Source organism: Dermochelys coriacea, chromosome 2 (assembly GCF_009764565.3).
Source record: "Dermochelys coriacea isolate rDerCor1 chromosome 2, rDerCor1.pri.v4, whole genome shotgun sequence".
In the NCBI taxonomy this organism is placed as follows: domain Eukaryota; kingdom Metazoa; phylum Chordata; order Testudines; family Dermochelyidae; genus Dermochelys; species Dermochelys coriacea.
In genome coordinates this window covers 258,001,405-258,019,539 of record NC_050069.1, presented here as the reverse complement: position 1 = coordinate 258,019,539, position 18,135 = coordinate 258,001,405, and the positions used below count along the sequence as shown (strand labels likewise).

At 39.6% G+C, this 18,135-nt stretch overlaps 1 protein-coding gene across 5 annotated transcripts in view; it reads left to right on the top strand.

Annotated features, from left to right (window-relative positions):
- Positions 1-18,135, top strand: part of LOC119850826 (sodium channel protein type 5 subunit alpha-like) — a 320,846-nt gene that overhangs the window by 261,476 nt on the left and 41,235 nt on the right. For all 5 annotated transcript variants that reach the window (XM_043509706.1, XM_043509704.1, XM_043509702.1 and 2 more), the window contains one exon: positions 163-336. In XM_043509706.1, the coding sequence (XP_043365641.1) occupies positions 163-336 (174 nt within the window). The remainder of the gene's footprint in view (positions 1-162; positions 337-18,135) is intronic.

Here is an 18,135-nt window from a genome sequence, read left to right as displayed (position 1 = left end):
AGATAGTTACTCATTACATTTTAAAATACAAAATATACATTTACTATGGCTTCTGGTATAAATGACATCAAATCAAACAATACTGTGGACTTGCACTATAATATGAACATTTTCCACCGCAGTACTATAGAGCAGTTGTAAAGCAATGCTTTGTACTTCCAGGCATTTGAAGATATTTACCTTGAAGAGAGAAAAAACATTAAAACCATGTTGGAATATGCTGACAAAATTTTCACTTACATCTTTGTCCTGGAGATGCTTCTGAAATGGGTGGCTTATGGCTTCAAGAAATATTTCACCAATGCCTGGTGTTGGCTTGACTTCCTAATTGTAGATGTAAGTATCACTTTTGAAATATTATGTTCCTTGTATTGGTTATGCACCATGCAAGAATATAGATGAAGTTAGATGACTTTCAAATTCATGGTGATGAGTTAAAATGTTTACAAGCTGTTATGACTAACTGCTCCTTTCAATGCGAAACAATCAGCACAAGTACTTATGTGAATTCATTTGCCATGGAGAAATCTCAGTGTAGCATAATAGCAAACATATAACTACATTTTCCTTTCTACCTTATTGGCATAAATAAAATGACCTTTGTCTGTTAATGTTAACCAAGTTCCTTCTCTGTCCTGTTAAGTCGGCCAGTACTTGCATTTGTAAAACGACAGACATCGTTCTGAGGGTAAGAAACAATCTTACATGAACCTAGATGTAAAATGCAAGACTTGGTATGTCATTGAGCATCCTCTGGCAACCAGGGTGCCAAAATGAAAAGCAGCTTTGTATCATTACGCAGAGGTGTTACTGTGCTAATTTAAGTCACACTTCATTTTCAGTCATAAGAACTCACTCTGTCTCTTAGCATTTCATATCTCATTCCACACTCCAGGCTCGCACCAGGTCTGGTTACCTCTGACTGTGCGGCACATGACCTCAGCCCACTAGGCTTTCAGCAGATTAGAGAAGCTATCCCCTGGCATGGTTTCCTAGGGAGGCTGCCAGAGGTACATAACAACATGTCCAGTACCATCTTCCAAGTATTTACAAGTGAAGGAGTCCAGGAGATGAAGGCATGAAAAGTTTTTTAGGACTGAAAGTGACTTCTCCAGTACAAAGTCTTACAAAAGAATCTGATTCCCTCATGCCTTCAGATATGGAAATTTGCCATTCTTAGTTTTCCTGACAGGGAAATCCTTAAAACTAGATAGCAAGGCCGAATAAAGGCAAGCCCAGACTACAAGACTGATAGATCCAGATTTTTACCCTTTCTTCCCGCCAAGTTCAGGGTCTTTGGGTGCTGGTACAGATAAGGACCAGCTGCAACCCATGTAGATTCCAAAGTACCAGAGTGCTTGGATGTGGGCTTTGAGCCCATATCTGGCAGGTTATGAACATGGCTGGTGAATTCACTAAAGACTAAATACACTGGGCCAAGGCTTCTATTTTTTACAGATGAGCAGGAATTTTTAATTAGATTGTATCAAAAATGGGTTAATTGTCGCAATTATCTCCTTGGTGCTTTTACTAGCTTGACATATTTGAGTCTAAGGCTGATGAAGCTCTACACACATGACATTTATTTACTTTTAACAAATGCTGTTTTTCCATTTTACACCAGAACCTTGTGTCTAGGGATCGCTATAATTTCTTTGACTCCAATCCAAGAAAGCACTTCATTGGGCTACTCACATGGTTAATGTTATGAAGGTGCTTATGAGCATTGCTCGATCAGGGCTTCCCCAGAGCTTTAATAAATTTCATCAAGTTCATTAAATTATACCTCTCTCTCTCTTCCTCCTATATATTCTGAAAAACCTCTTAAAGAGAATGCATTTATTTTTCACAGAATAGCTTCAATGACAGAGCAAGGCATGGTTTAATGGTTTGACCACAAGATTGGTTTGACCACCAACTCCTGAGTTATAATCCTGAGAATGACTCCCATCTGTGAATTTGGCCAACTCAAATAACATTTCTGCCTTGGTTTCACCATCTGCGGAATGGGGATAACAGGAATTACCTATAGTACTTCATGGGCCTTCAGAGGTTCAATTACAGAAGTCAATATTGGTAAAGTGCTTTGGAAAATAGGAAGTACCACATGAGTACTGAGTATTACCACTACTATAAACAGAGGTTCTTAGTAAGAAGAATTTCAATTTGCACATTGAATACATTGGAACAATTTGGAGCTTTAATGCAGCTTCATTATAAACAGTTTCAAGTGAGTTTCACAGTTGTTATAAATATATCATTTAATTAATGCCAAGGGAGTAAAACTGAGAACCCAAGCTAAAATTCTCTCCTCCATGTGTAAACCTCTCATTTAATAAGAGTTACTTGTGAATCCAAAGTCAGCATCTGACCTAGAAAGTTTATGTACAGATCTCCCTTTGAATAATGGGGTTTGTACATATAACAGTATGTCACACTGAACATTTACTCTCAAATCTTTCTGGTGATCTAGACATTTTGGTTTCTTAAAATATATTTTAAGTTTTGCTTTTGCAAATCCATTTAGTTAACCAAAAATTGCCTCTTACTTGAGACACTCAAATTATTTAACTGACCCAAGGAAGTCACTTGTCTATAGAGTTCACAGTTGGCAGCTTGTCCTCTTACCTCTTTCTGATCCCCAACTCATTTTCCAATGATGTTTATGACAGTCCTGCACTGTTTTTTTGAAGGCTTTAACAGATTCTCCTCTCCAACCTATATCGTTTACCCTCACTGTATGACTCTGAATTGGCAGAGTGACATGCTCTGATTTTCCTATGCAATTTTTTCCTTTTAATTTTAATTTCTTCTGTCCTTTGAGAACCAAATTTACTGCCACTGAACTGAATCGGGGACTGAAAGGATGAATTAACTGTTCCAAAGAAACAGATGAGCCATTTGTCTGACTTTCTCAGTTGTATTTATTATTCAGAATTAATCACTTAATTCTTGATTTCCCAATTGTTCATGAGCAGTTTATTGTTAATATTCAAATTTCAAGCTGTGCTGGCTGATTTTTCATTGGAGATGTCAGTCACATGGTATCATCTGTGTTTTCTAGTTGTACTAATGTAACTCTTACAATCAATTTTCCAATACTTACACAACCAGTTCAGAATTTTCTTTCAGCAAATATTCACTGATATTCACTTAAAATTCTATTTCTACAAACATTTCTGCTAGGAAATTAGCTCACTAGAATCTAAATATAAGAACGAAAAGGGGATGTAAATCATGTCTCATTCATTATTTAAGCAAATATTTGAGGAATGTTTTTGAGGTACTTATTCAGCGCTGTGACAGACCTTTGACACTGATTTGTGCCCATGGAAGAGCAATGAATATCTCATAATTGTGGATTAGTAATTGTGGATCTAGATTCTGGATATCAGAGCCTGGACACCAAAAATTCCACAGTAATCCACATACTGGAGGCTATTTTTGCCAGATATAGAATCCTGAAGGATGATCTCTGATAGTGGTCCTCAACACATCTCAAAGGCATGTGCCAATTTAACAAACCAAAAAATTAAAAAGGGTTTTAAAACACATTGGAATACAATAAGACCATGTTAACAGCATAGCAACAGATTTGTTGGGGGAAATGGCCAAAAAGCACGCTCAGTAAAACCTATGACTGATGGGAAGGAACTTTCCAGGAGTCTACTTAAATACTGGATATACCTACCTCGTTTGCAAGTGTTCTACTAAAGACGAATCTAATGCAGTCAATTTACAGTGAACATGGATTTCTGTGTGCAGATAATGCAGGATGATGGCCAGTTTAAACTCACAGTTGTTCTCAACTAGAATTATATTCAGAGATTGTAAAAGGTCTGAAGCTTGAATAAGTGTGAATATCATTTTCATTTGCACCAGTTAGAAACAGTGTTAATGCGCAATTACCCATATGTTCCACTGTATTATGCAAGTCATTAAAACTGGACACAGGACAAACTCCTGCAGGACCCCACTGGATATATCCTCCCAGTCTGACAGCAAACCATTGATAACTACTCTTTAACCAGATGTGCATCCACCATATAATTATTGCATCTTGACCACATTTTCCTAGTATTCTTATAGGAATGTCATGTGGGACTGTGTCAAAAGCCTTAATGAAATCAAGATATATGACATCCACTCGGCCAGTAACCCTATCAAAAGAAAGAAATTAGATTGGTTTGGCATGACTTGTTTTCGACAAATCCATGTTTGCTATTACTTATAACTCTTTTATCCTCTAGGCTTTTACAAATTGATTGTTTAATAATTGTTCCAGCATCTTTCCAGGTATAGAAGTTAAGTATTATATTTGTCCTACTCCAGTCCTCTGGGAGCTCACCCATCCTCCATGAGTTATCAAAGATAATATCAGATAGTTCCTTAAGTAGTCTAGGATATATTACATCAGGCCCTGCTGACTTGAGTACATCTAATTTATCAAAATATTCTTGTTCAAACATAGCAGATTAATAAAGGAGCATGAACATGGCAAAAGCTAGGAACTGTGTGGAATTCAAATAAATGTTTGTAAATGTTTTTTTTTTGAGGGTGTTTGCCCAGGTCTGTATGTAGGCATCCAGAAACAGCTGAAGATACAACAAAACCCAATGCTGTGAATTTTTACTGGAGCAGGTATACTCCATCAACCATGTATGTTTTTGTAGTGCTTGATGTTCCTTTCAGTTGTTTTCTCCAATATAGTAACATTATCTCAGCCTTACCTAGTTTGAGTTTCAGCCAGCTAGCTCTAATCCATACTCCAAGTTTTATTGACACTGAATATGCCATTCCATTCCACTAGCAGGTTCACAAAAAAAATGACAGTCTAGAGACTGGTATCATTCAAATACTTAGGGAACTGCAATCAGTAACTTCATCACTAACCATACCCCAATGCACACATTGTACAAGGAGGGAACAGAACAGTACCCTTGAGAACCTTTCACCAGACACTTTTTGGAAAAAATTCATAATTGCCCTAATCTATCTCTGGGAATGCTCAAAAAAAAAGGAATAGTCACTGTTTCAGCTTCTGTAAACATCTGCAATGCACTCAACAAATCAACATAGTCAATGGTATCTGTGTCAGCTTATTATATCAGCACAGGCACATAATCTTCATCCATCTCCAGAAGTTCATCAACCATTCATCACCAATGCAGCTTCTGTAATATCATCATAATCATCATCATCATCATGGCAAATCCCAAAAGACATGGTCTCTTTGCAGTTTGAGAACCACCTAGATCTCTAGCTAGGTCATTAAGGTGGTCTGGCTGGATATTCAGTTTATGTCCATAACTGGCAATCTTAACACACCACCGAAGATTTTGGCACCCACATGATCACCAGCCATGTGGCGGCAAACATTGTGGAATTTGCTGATTTTCAATTCTAATAATATATCCATACCAAGAAAGCCACCAAAACCAAACATGCTGATGGATGCAATTGCTGGGTTTGGCTTTAAATATCCTCATTTCTGATCTTGTCCTGCCACTTGATATGGAGCAGCTGATGGAGATAACAAGAATCGAAAACATCAGTACGATGTTCTTCTGCTTTCATCAGTGCTCATAGTTACCTTCTGAGTAATAGAGTTGGTATAACTGCCATTCTATAGATTTGCAGCTTTGTAGTAAGCTTGATGTTGCAACATCCCCATAGAGGCTGCTGAAGTACTGTCTGTGTCACTGCCCATAAAGTTGATGGTTGCCACCTGCTTGATGTCCAGCCCAGACGGGTTAATACTGATCTGGTTGTAATCTAGAAGTTGCTTGATGGTAATGACCAGGGACTGAGTTTTATCTGGATTAAGCACCAGACCATTGTGTACTACTTCTTACCCAACTAGATCGGCCATCAGGTTCAGCTGTTCACCAGACTGAGCCAACAAGACAGTTTCATCAGCTTATTCAAGATCTTGAAGCAGAATGGTGTTAAGCTCAACATCACCAACGGCTGCCTCCTCAACCTTATCCATTAACCAATTAATGCTGATATTGAACAATGATGGTGACAGAATCTAGCCTTGCCAAACTCCTGGGGAGATAGGAAACCATGCCATGTATTTGCCATTGACTCAGACGCAACTTTCCATTCCATTATAGAGCTCTTTTTTCAATGACATTATCTCTCCAGGTACACTGAATCGCCTCATCAGATCCCACAAACTTTCTCAATGCACTGAATCAGAGGTCAGGCGGAATTTTATAACAAGTGTTGTGCCTGGCTTATTAAATTCAGTCATCTTTTCACAAAGCTGTTTCAAACTAAAGATCTGGTTGACAGTGGAACAACCAGATCCACAGCTGCACTGAGTTATCCCAGCATATCCCACAAAGTTCATTACTGATTCGAAGTGTTAACACAGAAGTGAAGACTTTCCTGGGACTGACAACAGCCTAACACCTCTATTGTCTGCCTTATCGGCCTTTTTGAAAGAAGCGAACAACACCTTAATAATGTAATTGTGGGTGATAGTAGTGCACTAAGTGGTCTGGCAGAGCCTGTGCAGCCACAGTGCAATGATACTTTTACCTATCTTCAGCAACTCAGAAGTGATGTTATAAATCCCTGGTGCCATCCCTGACTTCAGCTTATGGACTGCAATCTGGATCTTTTCTTGGTTGAAGGAAGGTGGCTGTACCAGAACTTCCTGCCTCTCTTCAAATGAAAATGGGACTGCAGACAGTAGACACTGCTGAACTTGAGATGAACCCATCAGCTTCTGCTGACAAAAGTGCACCTTTGACTTTGATCAAAGCCATGAATAGGCCGAAATTAGCCCAATTCAACCAAAAAGCCTTTATTATAACCAAGTAATCAAATTGCTTTCTGTTCTGAACTGTGTAAGGTCATCAAAGCATTAGAAGACTGAAGTCTTACTCCCTTTGTCATCTGGTGAAGGGTGGCGTTTTTTCAGGTCATCAGTGCTGACCACGGCCAGCTCAGTGCTTCCTCAGCCCTTCAAACGTCATCCATGGAGATGCTCACTGCAGTTGGAGCTCAGAAAAAGGTGAGGTTACAATCTGGGTTTTCAACAACATGTTTATCAAGAGCAAAAGCAAAGGCTCAATGGGTTTGAATTCAGAATGTCATCAAGTCATTGTGTAAGAAAAATACAGAGCACCGCTCCACTGCTCTCAGCGTTCACCTTGCTGGTTCCCAGTCAGCATAAAACTGGTGGCATGGAAGAGAAAGAGGAATCAGCGGGCTGCACAAGTGACTCCCTGGCTGAGAGGTACAGATAAAAGCCAGGGGAGGGAGTACAGGAAGGGGGCAAGGTTAGGATGGAGGCAGGGGCAGGGACAGGCTGTGGTGCACCAGGGGACCAAGGACAGTTGGCAGTGACCAGGTATGAGGATGTGAACAAAAGGGAGCAGGCTGCAGCAATAGGGCTGGGGGCAGAATAGTGGAGCCTACTCCAGGCCTCACCCTGTATCCAGATCTGCCACTGCCAATCCCTGGGTGCCTCAGGCTCTCTTGTCATTTCCTCTGCCCTCTCTTTGAACAAGCCCCTAGACCTCTTCCTCCACAGTTAGTCCCTGAATCCCTCAATAGCATGTTCTCTAGGCTCTACCATCACCCCGTTGGTGTCCACCCCCTCCTGTGGGGAGGGATAGATAGGTTTCTGCCTCCCCCACACCTATCCTGCTGTTAATGGGCAGCCTGAGGAGGAAATAAGTGACCTCACTGGTGAGATATATCACACAGGGAGTGGCACAAAACTTGGCAACTGTGCCTATGTAGTACATAGGCCTTGAGCTGGCCCACCGCACGGGTGAATTTCACCAATGGAGTGGCCACAGTGTCAGCCTTGCAGGTGGTTTGCACTAGAGAAAGCAAAAGTGGGGGTCAAAAGATACAATAAAGTCAATATTCCATCCTTGTTTGTTCTGCATTGTGACTTCTTTTGAGATGCATTTTTTGGCAGAAGTGTAGAAACAGTATTCTCATATTTGCCAGGCAAAAACAGAGTGTTCCGTGAGCTTTATTTGAATGTAACAAAATATTACATATAATGTACCTGATTATATAGGTGGCAGACACATTTTGGGACCATTCAGTGCTGAACAAATTCACCCTCAGAACTGGCATATCCAGTACTCTAGAATCTTAACCATAACTCAAAATTTTAGAGACTTTGCCTAAGAGTAGGTGATTTTCTACATGGGAGGCTTATGTTTCCCATATCAACCTTAGAAATTCTAAGTTTAAAAAAAAAAAAAGAGGAAAACTAACATGATACATAGATTGAGAAAACATGCAATTTTGGAGCCTTCTCTTGTGAAAACTTCCCCCTTTGACTAATTTTATCTCTTCTTACATCGTGCCATGTGTAAAGTAAATTAGGCTCCTGCTGGAGTTAAGTGTTCCCAAGAGATGCCAAGGACTCTCAACTCCCACTAGTTTCAATGGAAATTCAGTGTGCTCAGCATATTCTAGATTTGAGTCCCCAGACTGTAAACTCCCCAAATAAGTGGTTGTCTGTATTCTCTCAGCAATCACACTGCATACTTCTGGCACTCTAATATTGTATTCAAATTTGAAATAATAATAAAGAATACCTCCTCCTTCTCTTGACAACAGTGCTCAGTTCCAATGAGATTGCCAGGGAACTAATTGGTCCGTTTTCCTGCAGATATTTTTTGAAAAAATCTTTGTTTTTTTTTAAAGTTAAGCCACACTTTGGAAATCAAGCTTGTTACTGTACTGACAATAACTTACATGTGAGAACATTCTTGAACTGTAAGCTATGTCCAGATGTGAAATCAGACTTTCTGAATCAGCTTCTCTCCCCGTTTCACAGGTGCCAACCACTATGAAACTCACAGGGATTGCAGAGATGTCATCTAAGGAAGTATCTGACTCTGTGTATCAGTGTTTGGCAGATCAGGAGGTGCCACATGGTTCTAGAAATTGCCTCATATTCTTCCTCTCCCCATGTGGAGTTGGTTGTGTGTGGTAACAAGATGTGTTTGAAAGAGAGAGGGTGGATTTGAGGGAGCTGACAACATATCTGAAAATGTTTATGTGGGGAAAACTGCAAATTGATAAGATGGCTGAGCTCTTCCCCATCTAGCAGTGTGTGATCTCACAGTGACAGACTATTAGGCTTGCCCTCAGAAATTAGCTGAGCTTTAATTTTTGATTCCCAGCCATCTGTCTTGGGAATTCACTGGAGCTGTTAGAAAAGCCTGAACAGGTGTAAAGGAGGTGACAGAGATTAAGAGAACAGATAGATGCAAGGACTGTCTTCTGAAAAACAGTAGGAAGCAATTAGAGTGCAGAAATGATTTATTTAAAAGCATTTAAACCAACAGGAGTGACATATGCTATTTACAAGGCTGTCCTCTCAAAAGGAAACATTCCCTTGACAAGTGCACCAATGATAAATAGTGAAGCAACTGAGGACATGGAATATTAATACGAAAGCTTCCTGGCCTTGGTTTGAGTATTATGGGGGAAAATGAAAACAGCACAAATAAAAGTGTTTTGGGGGAGAAAAAAAGCCCATCCACACTCCTAATTTGTTGAATTGCTTCATTTAAAATGTTTCAGATCTGATTTTTGAGAAGTGGTCTCTGATTTTACAATTAATTGTGGACAAAAATTCTGTCTAGGAACTCACATGGCCCATAACATTGTAATATTGGTAAATACCTTAAAATCAGTAATGAATTTCTCTTCACAACAGCCTGTCTGTTAGAGAAATCATTTATTTATTTATGTTGCTGTAGTGCCTAGGATCTCCAGTCATGGACAAGGACCCTGCTGTGCCAGGTTCTGAACAAATTTTTTTTAAAGTAACTGCCCCACAGAGCTTAGAGTCTAAATATTTTACTGACAAGGAGGTAAGGCACAGAGAGATTGCAATTTGTTCAAGGAAATCTGTAGCAGAGTTGGAAATTGAATCTAGACCGCCAGAGTTCCCATCTAATGCTCTATAACCACAAGACTACTTTTCCTCCTTTGTGTCCATAACTGAAAGCACTTAGATATCTAATTATGTGATTTGCATTTTGCAAGCAAGTAGCTAGATGTCTAAGTGGTATGAATTGTACTTCTAGAATCTGAAGGTAGGCTGATGCCTTTTAAAAAAAAATAAGGTATAATGGAATTAATGCTCATTAAGGAGGGATGTTGGAAGAAATGCCAGCTTGGCTAAAATTCTTTAAGATTTCAACTTACTAACTGTATAGAAGTTGTAATTAAGCTTGCCTATATATTTCCATCATTCATAATTCTCTGAAATGATTTTCTTTTGGGGTTCAGTCCTGCTCCTATTTAAATGAATTGGAGCAAAACTAAGAATAAAAACAAGATTTTCCAAGCATAAATGGGAGTTAGGCACCTGACTCCCATTTGCGTCTTTGAAAATCTATCCCTAAAGCTTTTCTGTCTGGACCTTAACTCAAACAACAAATTTGTAAAGATCCATTAAGCTAAATACACTTAGGCATTTTTGATTTGTGATTAGAAAAATATACTTTTTCCACCTAAAAAAATAAGTCTTAAGGATAATTTAGAAATTATGACTTTAGGTGCCTGGTTTTAATCTAGTCTCCTTTTTGCACCTGGAGTTTTACATGTTCAGTTAGTAAACAGGTGCAGTTTTGCACCTGCAATTGTTCTCATTTAGATATCTAACTATATGAGTGAGACAATGAGACATCTAGAATAACTGAGAGGACAACATTGTGCATGCAGTTATTTATGGACACAAACTGTAGGTTCAGAGGGGAAGGCTGGGTTTTTAGGAAACCAAATATCAACTTTCTAACCTCATACAAGGCTAAACCTCAATTAGAATAGCCTCTTTCTGAGTTTGAAAATATATTATTCTAGTATTTGACATTTGTATAGCACTTAGCATTCAATGATCTCAAAGTACTTTTTTAAATATACTGTAATGAATCATGTTTCATTACATACCAGTGAGGTAATTAATCATCACAATTTTATAGGTGGGAAAACTGAAGCACAGAGAAAGGCTAATACAACCAGTATCACATAGGAATAGGATTGGCAAGCCAGTCAATCAGTTGACTGGTCAAATACTATTAACTGTGACTGGTCAATTGACTGCCTATTACTTGACAACAGTCAAATAGTGTAAAATATTCCAGCAAGAAAGCCCTGAAGTACTCAACCTACCTTTTGGATTGCGTCATGATGCCATCTGTTAGCAAGCCTACTTAAATGTCTTGATCACTCACTACACTACATGCTAATGCCATCTGTTAGGGAAACGGTGGACTAACTGAAAGTTGAGCATCTTGATTGACTGGAATCTTCCAGAACAAACATATGTATGTATATCTTTATTTGTATTCGAGGCCATCCACGTACACGGTGGTTTACAAAGCGCATTAAACAAGTTAATAAACATGGTCACTGCCCCAAAGAGCTTACAATCTAAACTGACTAGACAAACACACAGAAATTAACACAGAAGGGATTGGGGAAAGAAGAGGAGGGTTCACCGTCATTAAACCTCCTGCCCCCACACAGAGAAAAGATGCGCAGCCATTAATCTGCTTGAAGAGTTGCTTGACACCTACCTAATGACAGTTTTCTTTAGTAGTTTCTAGGTATTTGTTTTATTGCTATTCAATTTTTCTTTTGTAACTGATCAGTCTTTAATAATGCTCACACTTAAATGCTTACCTAACATTGCCAAAAAAATAATAATTTTTCTTTCATTTTTTAGAACTTAATTTTATAGTTTCAAATTTTTGAGTTAAAATAAATTAAGTTACCAGTAAATAACTTTTTTTTGTAATTAGACATCAGTACATATTTAAGCCTATTGGAGACCATAAAATCTTAACCTTTTTTGTTACTGTTTTAATAAGTTAGTGCTTTAAAATATTTGACTATTTTTGGACTGGTCAAATACCTAACCCTAGATACAAAGTATCCAGCAGAACCAGGTCTAGAACCCACTTTTTCATGCTTCTGGTCTGGTGTGGCTTTAACCAGACTTTTGTTTCTTTCTTGGGGCTCAAGTATCCATGATGGTGACTTGGTGAGTGCTTTCTGTGAGGCACTAAGTACCCCCAGCCACCATTGGTGTCAGCTGGGGTTCAACATTAGCTCACAATATTGGGCTCTGTGTTACATAGGCACACTAACATGAAACTGGTGGCCTTGAAGAGAATGAAGATGAACACTAGCAACCTAGATGGTGTCTTTAGAACTATATAGATCTAGAAGTTTTTGAAGGTGCAGGTACCACTCTCTGATTTCTAGTAGCAAAATACACAACTTACTGATGAATTTATTTAAACTGATCTTGTATATCACAGATTTCATTAGCCCCATTAAGAGCAGGAATTGGGGACTACAATAAAAAGCAAGATATGGCTGTTAACAACAGCTTCATTTTCTGCTGAGGAGCAAAAACAAATAATATTAAAAGGTCTGGGAGGTATTCTACTCTGAATATCAAAATGGGACATGGCTTTTCTTGTACATAAAAACATGGTGTTTTGTTTTTTAAAAAGCCTAGTCTGTGCAACTCTTATCCATGCTCGTGAGCGTTTAGGAACAAGAGCATTGCAGTAAGTGAGACTACACAGGTGAAAAAGAACCCAGACTAGTTACCATGCTCCCTTTGGAAATCCCTAACTCCATTCTTTTTAAACATTTGAATAATAGCATCAGTGGATTCAAATGGCAGAAAAAACACCTCTGGTTGCATAGGAATGCACTACATATCCCAAGAAAGGAAGCAGTCATCACATTATCTAATCCTAAAATATGAAGTTGTTCGTTTTGCAGAATATTGCAGACACATACAAATCTCCAGGACATGCTTGCTGAGGGCCTGACAAGCCCACTGAAATGAATGAAAAGACTTCCATTGTCTTCAGTGGGTTTTACATCAGACCTGGGATACCATAGAGGCAGAATTGTTAATAATGCCTAGACTAATCTCCACACCAGTGTGGTACTGTTCACTGGAATTTGTAATTACTCAAAGTCCATGCTTTGGCCTACCACTTGGGGTTAATTTGGACAAAATTAAAAAAAAAAAGCAAGTATACCACTTGGATTCTCATTTTCAATACCACTGGACTGTTATGCTTTACTCCAGTGGCTCTCAACCTTTCCAGACTACTGTACCCCTTTCAGGAGTCTGATTTGTCTTGCGTATCTCCACGTTTCACCTCACCTAAAAATTACTTGCTTACAAAATCAGGCAGACAATACAAAAGAGTCACAGCACAGTATTGCTGAAAAATTGCTGACTTTCTCATTTTTACCATATATTATAAAATAAATAGATTGGAATATAAATATTATACTTACATTTCAGTGTATAGTATATAGAGCAGTATAAACAAGTCATTGTCTGTTTGAAAATTTAGTTTGTACTGACTTCGTTAGTGCTTTTTATGTAGCTGGTGTAAAACCAGGCAAAGATCTAGATGAGTTGATGTACCCCCAGGGGTAGGTGTACCCCTGGTTGAGAACCACTGCTTTACTCAAATCAAATTCTACTAGAAATTTGATTCTAGTTCTTAAAAGGGCAGGTCTAGTGAACCTATGTAAATTATTTCGAGGTAATAAATTTTTAGGTCCTTGAGGGTGGCTTACAAAACAGAGATGTGGTCTTCTGTTCCAATACATACAAATCTACTAGTTAACTCAGAAGACCTCAGTGAGACATCATTCTATAAAATTTCCCATTCAGATCACTGGGGTGCAGGAAGATTTCATGACCAGAAATGATGTGTATGTATATTACTAATATATTCCTAAAAATATCCAGTTATCTGTGTATATAGGAAAGGGAGCTAAACATTGGAAGGCAGATCCTCAGCTGCTGTAAACTGTCCTAGGAAAAGACATAGTATGTGATCACGTAATTAAAGACTGTATCATCAAGCATATATACAAGGGGGAGAAATTATGGTTGTACCAGACCATTGGCTTTTACTGCCCATGGATTCAGAGGAGCCCACCACAGGATCACCTGATGCGCTCATCTGTGCTCAGGTGCTGCCCTTCCCCACCCATAGCAACTCCTCATCCTGCCCCCTCCCTGGCCCTGCCAAACATGGGGCCTTAGGATCTCCCCTTTTCCCCCAAGAATCCATTTCCCCACCTATCACCACAAGATCTCCCCCTGCCTTTGAAACTCCCCTTCCCCTCAAAATCCTCTCGCGCTGTCTAAGCGAACCTTTCAAGGAAGTGCTGTTTAGGAGCCAGCACCTCCTGCTAGGACTGAGGACTCTAACTCCACCTTCCAGGCAAGAAGCAAGGATGCAGCCAGGCCTTTCCCCGGCGACACCCTGCCCCCTTTCTGGCCCTGGTGCTGCAAGACGTGTGGCTTCATTTGCTGAGCTGGGTAGGTGTGTGGGTAGCTAAGAAAATTAAAAAAGGGGATGGGGCTGAGCTCCCTCTAGCATACCAGTGGGTGTCTATGACTTATGTTGAAAATAATGGTGGGTAAAGCTATATATTTGTGCAGTTGTGGAATATAGACAGCACCTACATAAAGTACCACTGTATGGTTTGGGGGGGGGGTTGATTTGTTTTTAATTTATCTATTAATTCACTTTAAAAATCCTTTGGATATTTTTCCTTTTGTAATATACCAGTTTAAAAGTAAGTCATTTTGTATGTTGCAGATTGCTTTTCCTCACCTTCCATCTGTCTTGTCTATAAAGACTGTAAACTCTTTGAGGCAGGGTCTGCCTTTGACTCTGCATATGTGCAGCACCAAACACAATGGGGCCCTAATCTTCATTGGGCACTACTGGGACATAAATAAATAAGAAATGAAATCTGTCATCTAAAGAACATTGTACCATCCTCTTTAAATATTAGATTTTAAATCCATGACAATCACTGAAATATGCTTTATTTAATTAACTCCTAGACAATGAATACTTTCCAGCTAAATATTAATTATTACCAGACTCTAAAGCTGATTTACAAATTCAAATGTTTATCTCACCAGAAGCAATTTAGCAATAACTTTAAACATTTATTAATCAGGCTAGTGTCTTTTCAGAGTTCATTACCAATATTTTAGCTCTGTTTAATTCATCAATTCATCTTGCTGCTGCCCTGGAAAAAAATGCATATATTCTATAAAGGGACAGTCTGGATACATGTTGCTAGTTCTGCTAAGCCATATAGATGACAAGAAGCCTGCCTATTTGGCATGGACCTGACAATCCCTGGGGCTGTCTGGGGCAGGCACTTTAAGTGGTTAATCTAGACACAAGATTCTGAAGCTAGTTTTTCTTGGCACAACATTGAAAGAACCGGAAATGAAAGTATTAGTAAATAAATTTTGATAGAGCGGTGATGGGACTAGTTTGGCTGTGTCTTTCCTGATTCCAGGAGGCTTAGACCACCGCTGGAGCCAACATCTGAAACCAGTTTCCTTTCAGTGTGAGTTATGTCATCCCGCTTGGCAGGGGCAATCTGTATACATAAAACTGTCCATGACCAATAAAAGTGAGGAGCAGGTGGAACAAACTTCCCTAAATACCAGGATTTGAGGGATTTCCACAATACCCGCCTTTCTTCAGCAACATGAAAGAAGCCAAGGTGGGGCAGGCAACATCATGATTATTTTGGTCTAAAGCTCCTGAGGTCTATTGGCAAATTTAACACTGTGTCTGAGCTGGACACTTCATGATGCTATTTCAGAAGTGGCATCCATGGAACAAATGTTAGGAAGTTTTTAATAGCATTTGGGCTGACCTCTGGCTTGGCTCCATACTGAGGCTGGGTGCAAAAAAAACATGTCCTATTTGATTAAACAATATATTTTTCATAGGGAATGATTCTGCCACATTACTCCTATTGCATAGCACAAGAAGTCTCACTGGGTGAAAGCCTGGCTACACTAAAGTCAATGGAGTTTTGTCATTGACTTCAATTCATCCATTGGCTTTATGGGACAATTCAGCAGAATTGGTGCTACTCATTGCCAGTAAAGTTTTCAGAAACAGGCCTACAAACAGCAAATTCCAATAAATTCCGTAATGATGCTGGTCAACAAAAACTGGACCTACTATATAGTCAGTTCTGTCTGTGGGACTCCCGCTCTCTAGGCCAATGAAGAATCAGTTGGGTTGCCCAAATGATTTTTTTTTGTTATTTGACAGATGGGTGGGAGGGCAAGGAAAGGCTAGAGATAGCACACTCAGACAGTCCAGTTTGAGACACATATTGCCATTTCATAGAAGTCAATATGGAAGTAGCCAGCAGCTGTGAAAGTTTATGATAAGTAGTATTACATAACAGATACGCTATAGACATAGGGGTAAATTAAACTCAGGGTGTATGCCACGCTGACATAACAATAGAGGGAATGCTCAAATACCCCATTGCACACAGCCCAAACTGAAGCTAATATCACTGCATAAGGACATGTTTGTATCTCAATCCCTGTGAGGAAGACTCAGGAAACTAGTTAACAGTATAGATAAGGTTTATTCCCCAGGCTCCTTCTCAGAGTGCACCTTATTCCTCCTCCTCTTTCTTTCTGTCTCCCTAGCCTACCCGCCCCCCACACACTTTGTGGTGCATCCTGGGAATTGTAGTTCCTGGACCCAAGGCTACAGGAATCTCCTAGGAAAAAACTTACAAACACAAATTGATGTAGCTATCTGAACTAGCTTGACGCCACATACACAAACCTGTAGCAGGAGTTTGTGCCTACTCAACTACTTAACTCAGCAGCTTGTGCCCATGGTGTCTGCCATGAAGCACACAAGACTTTAGCTTCTTTAGGGCAGAGAACCTATCTTTGCACAGTGCCTACCACTATGGGGCCTTGATCCTGATCCTGCTGGACAGTTCTGTAATATAAATATTGAATAGTAGTAACAGCTGCGGATGGCTTCTGTGTTTCCTATAAGCTGCGGCAGCCTTTGTAGTTTGAATCATCCATGTGTGTTGACTCCCATGTAAAAATTAGTGCTGCCAAGGCCTGGATATTGTGCCATTTGTGGAGGGGAAGCCTTTACCTGATATCACATTTTTCTCCAGCTCCTCCTTCATCCCACGCATTCAGTGTTTCCACATATGTAGTGTGGTGTATCCTGCTTAGGGTCACCTGATGTATCAGCATCCTAGGTAAAAATTTCCCCCTTCCATGTGGAACCATCTGACACTATTTGTTTGATTGAAGGGAGTTCTGAGAAGAGCAACAAAAATTATCAAGAACCGAGAAAGACTGAGTCGTGATGGAAAAAGAACTAAATAACATGGGCCAAATGCTGACATCCCTACTCACTTTATACACAGTCTTTACTCAAGCAAAACACCCACATGGTCTAGCTTCAGAGCCAAATGTTGCCTGAGTAAAGTCCGAGTAAAATCTGAATCAGGCATGTATATAATGTGGGTCTATATACATGGATTAAGTAGCAAGTTAATGGGAACATGAAAACAGCCTAACCGCCTTCAGGTAATGAAGGGAGTAAACATCAAGGAGGGAGAGGGATTATTTGGGAGTGTACAATGGAATATAACAAAGACTAACTGGACTAAACTAAGGAAAGGAAAATATAGACTGCATATTTGGAAAAACTTTCTAACAATATGAGATCTCTTGGGTTCTATGAAATGCCACAAAGAAAACACTAGAAGCCCCAATGCTTTGCAAATTAAAAATAAAACTAACCAAAACACCAGAAAATATGTAGTAGGAAGCTATTCTGCTTTGTTAAGTAGGATAGATCATCTACTCTAGGTTCTGTTATGGCCCCCATAGCCCACTAGTCCGGCTCCAGCCCAGTGACCCTGCAACCAACAGCCACGGTCTGCACAATCTCTAACCTCACTGCTCTTTCCCTGGGCTGCTTTCTACTTCGCTCCCATGGGCTCTCTTCTCCACCCTTCTGGGTAAACCCTTCCCTCAGGGCCAGGATTCCAAGGCTTCTGTCTCTCCCTGGGTTTCTTCCTTTTCCCTCTTTAAGCCCAGAGAGAGACTGTCAGTTTCCACACTGCAGCCCCCTTTCTATCTTTCACTGCTGTTTTATGGTGCAACAACTTCAACATGTGAGGCAAAAACCACTACCTAGCACAGTTTTCGCATAAGCAAAAATCTATATCCTCTCACCCAGTCCTGTATCCTTGAAAAAGAGA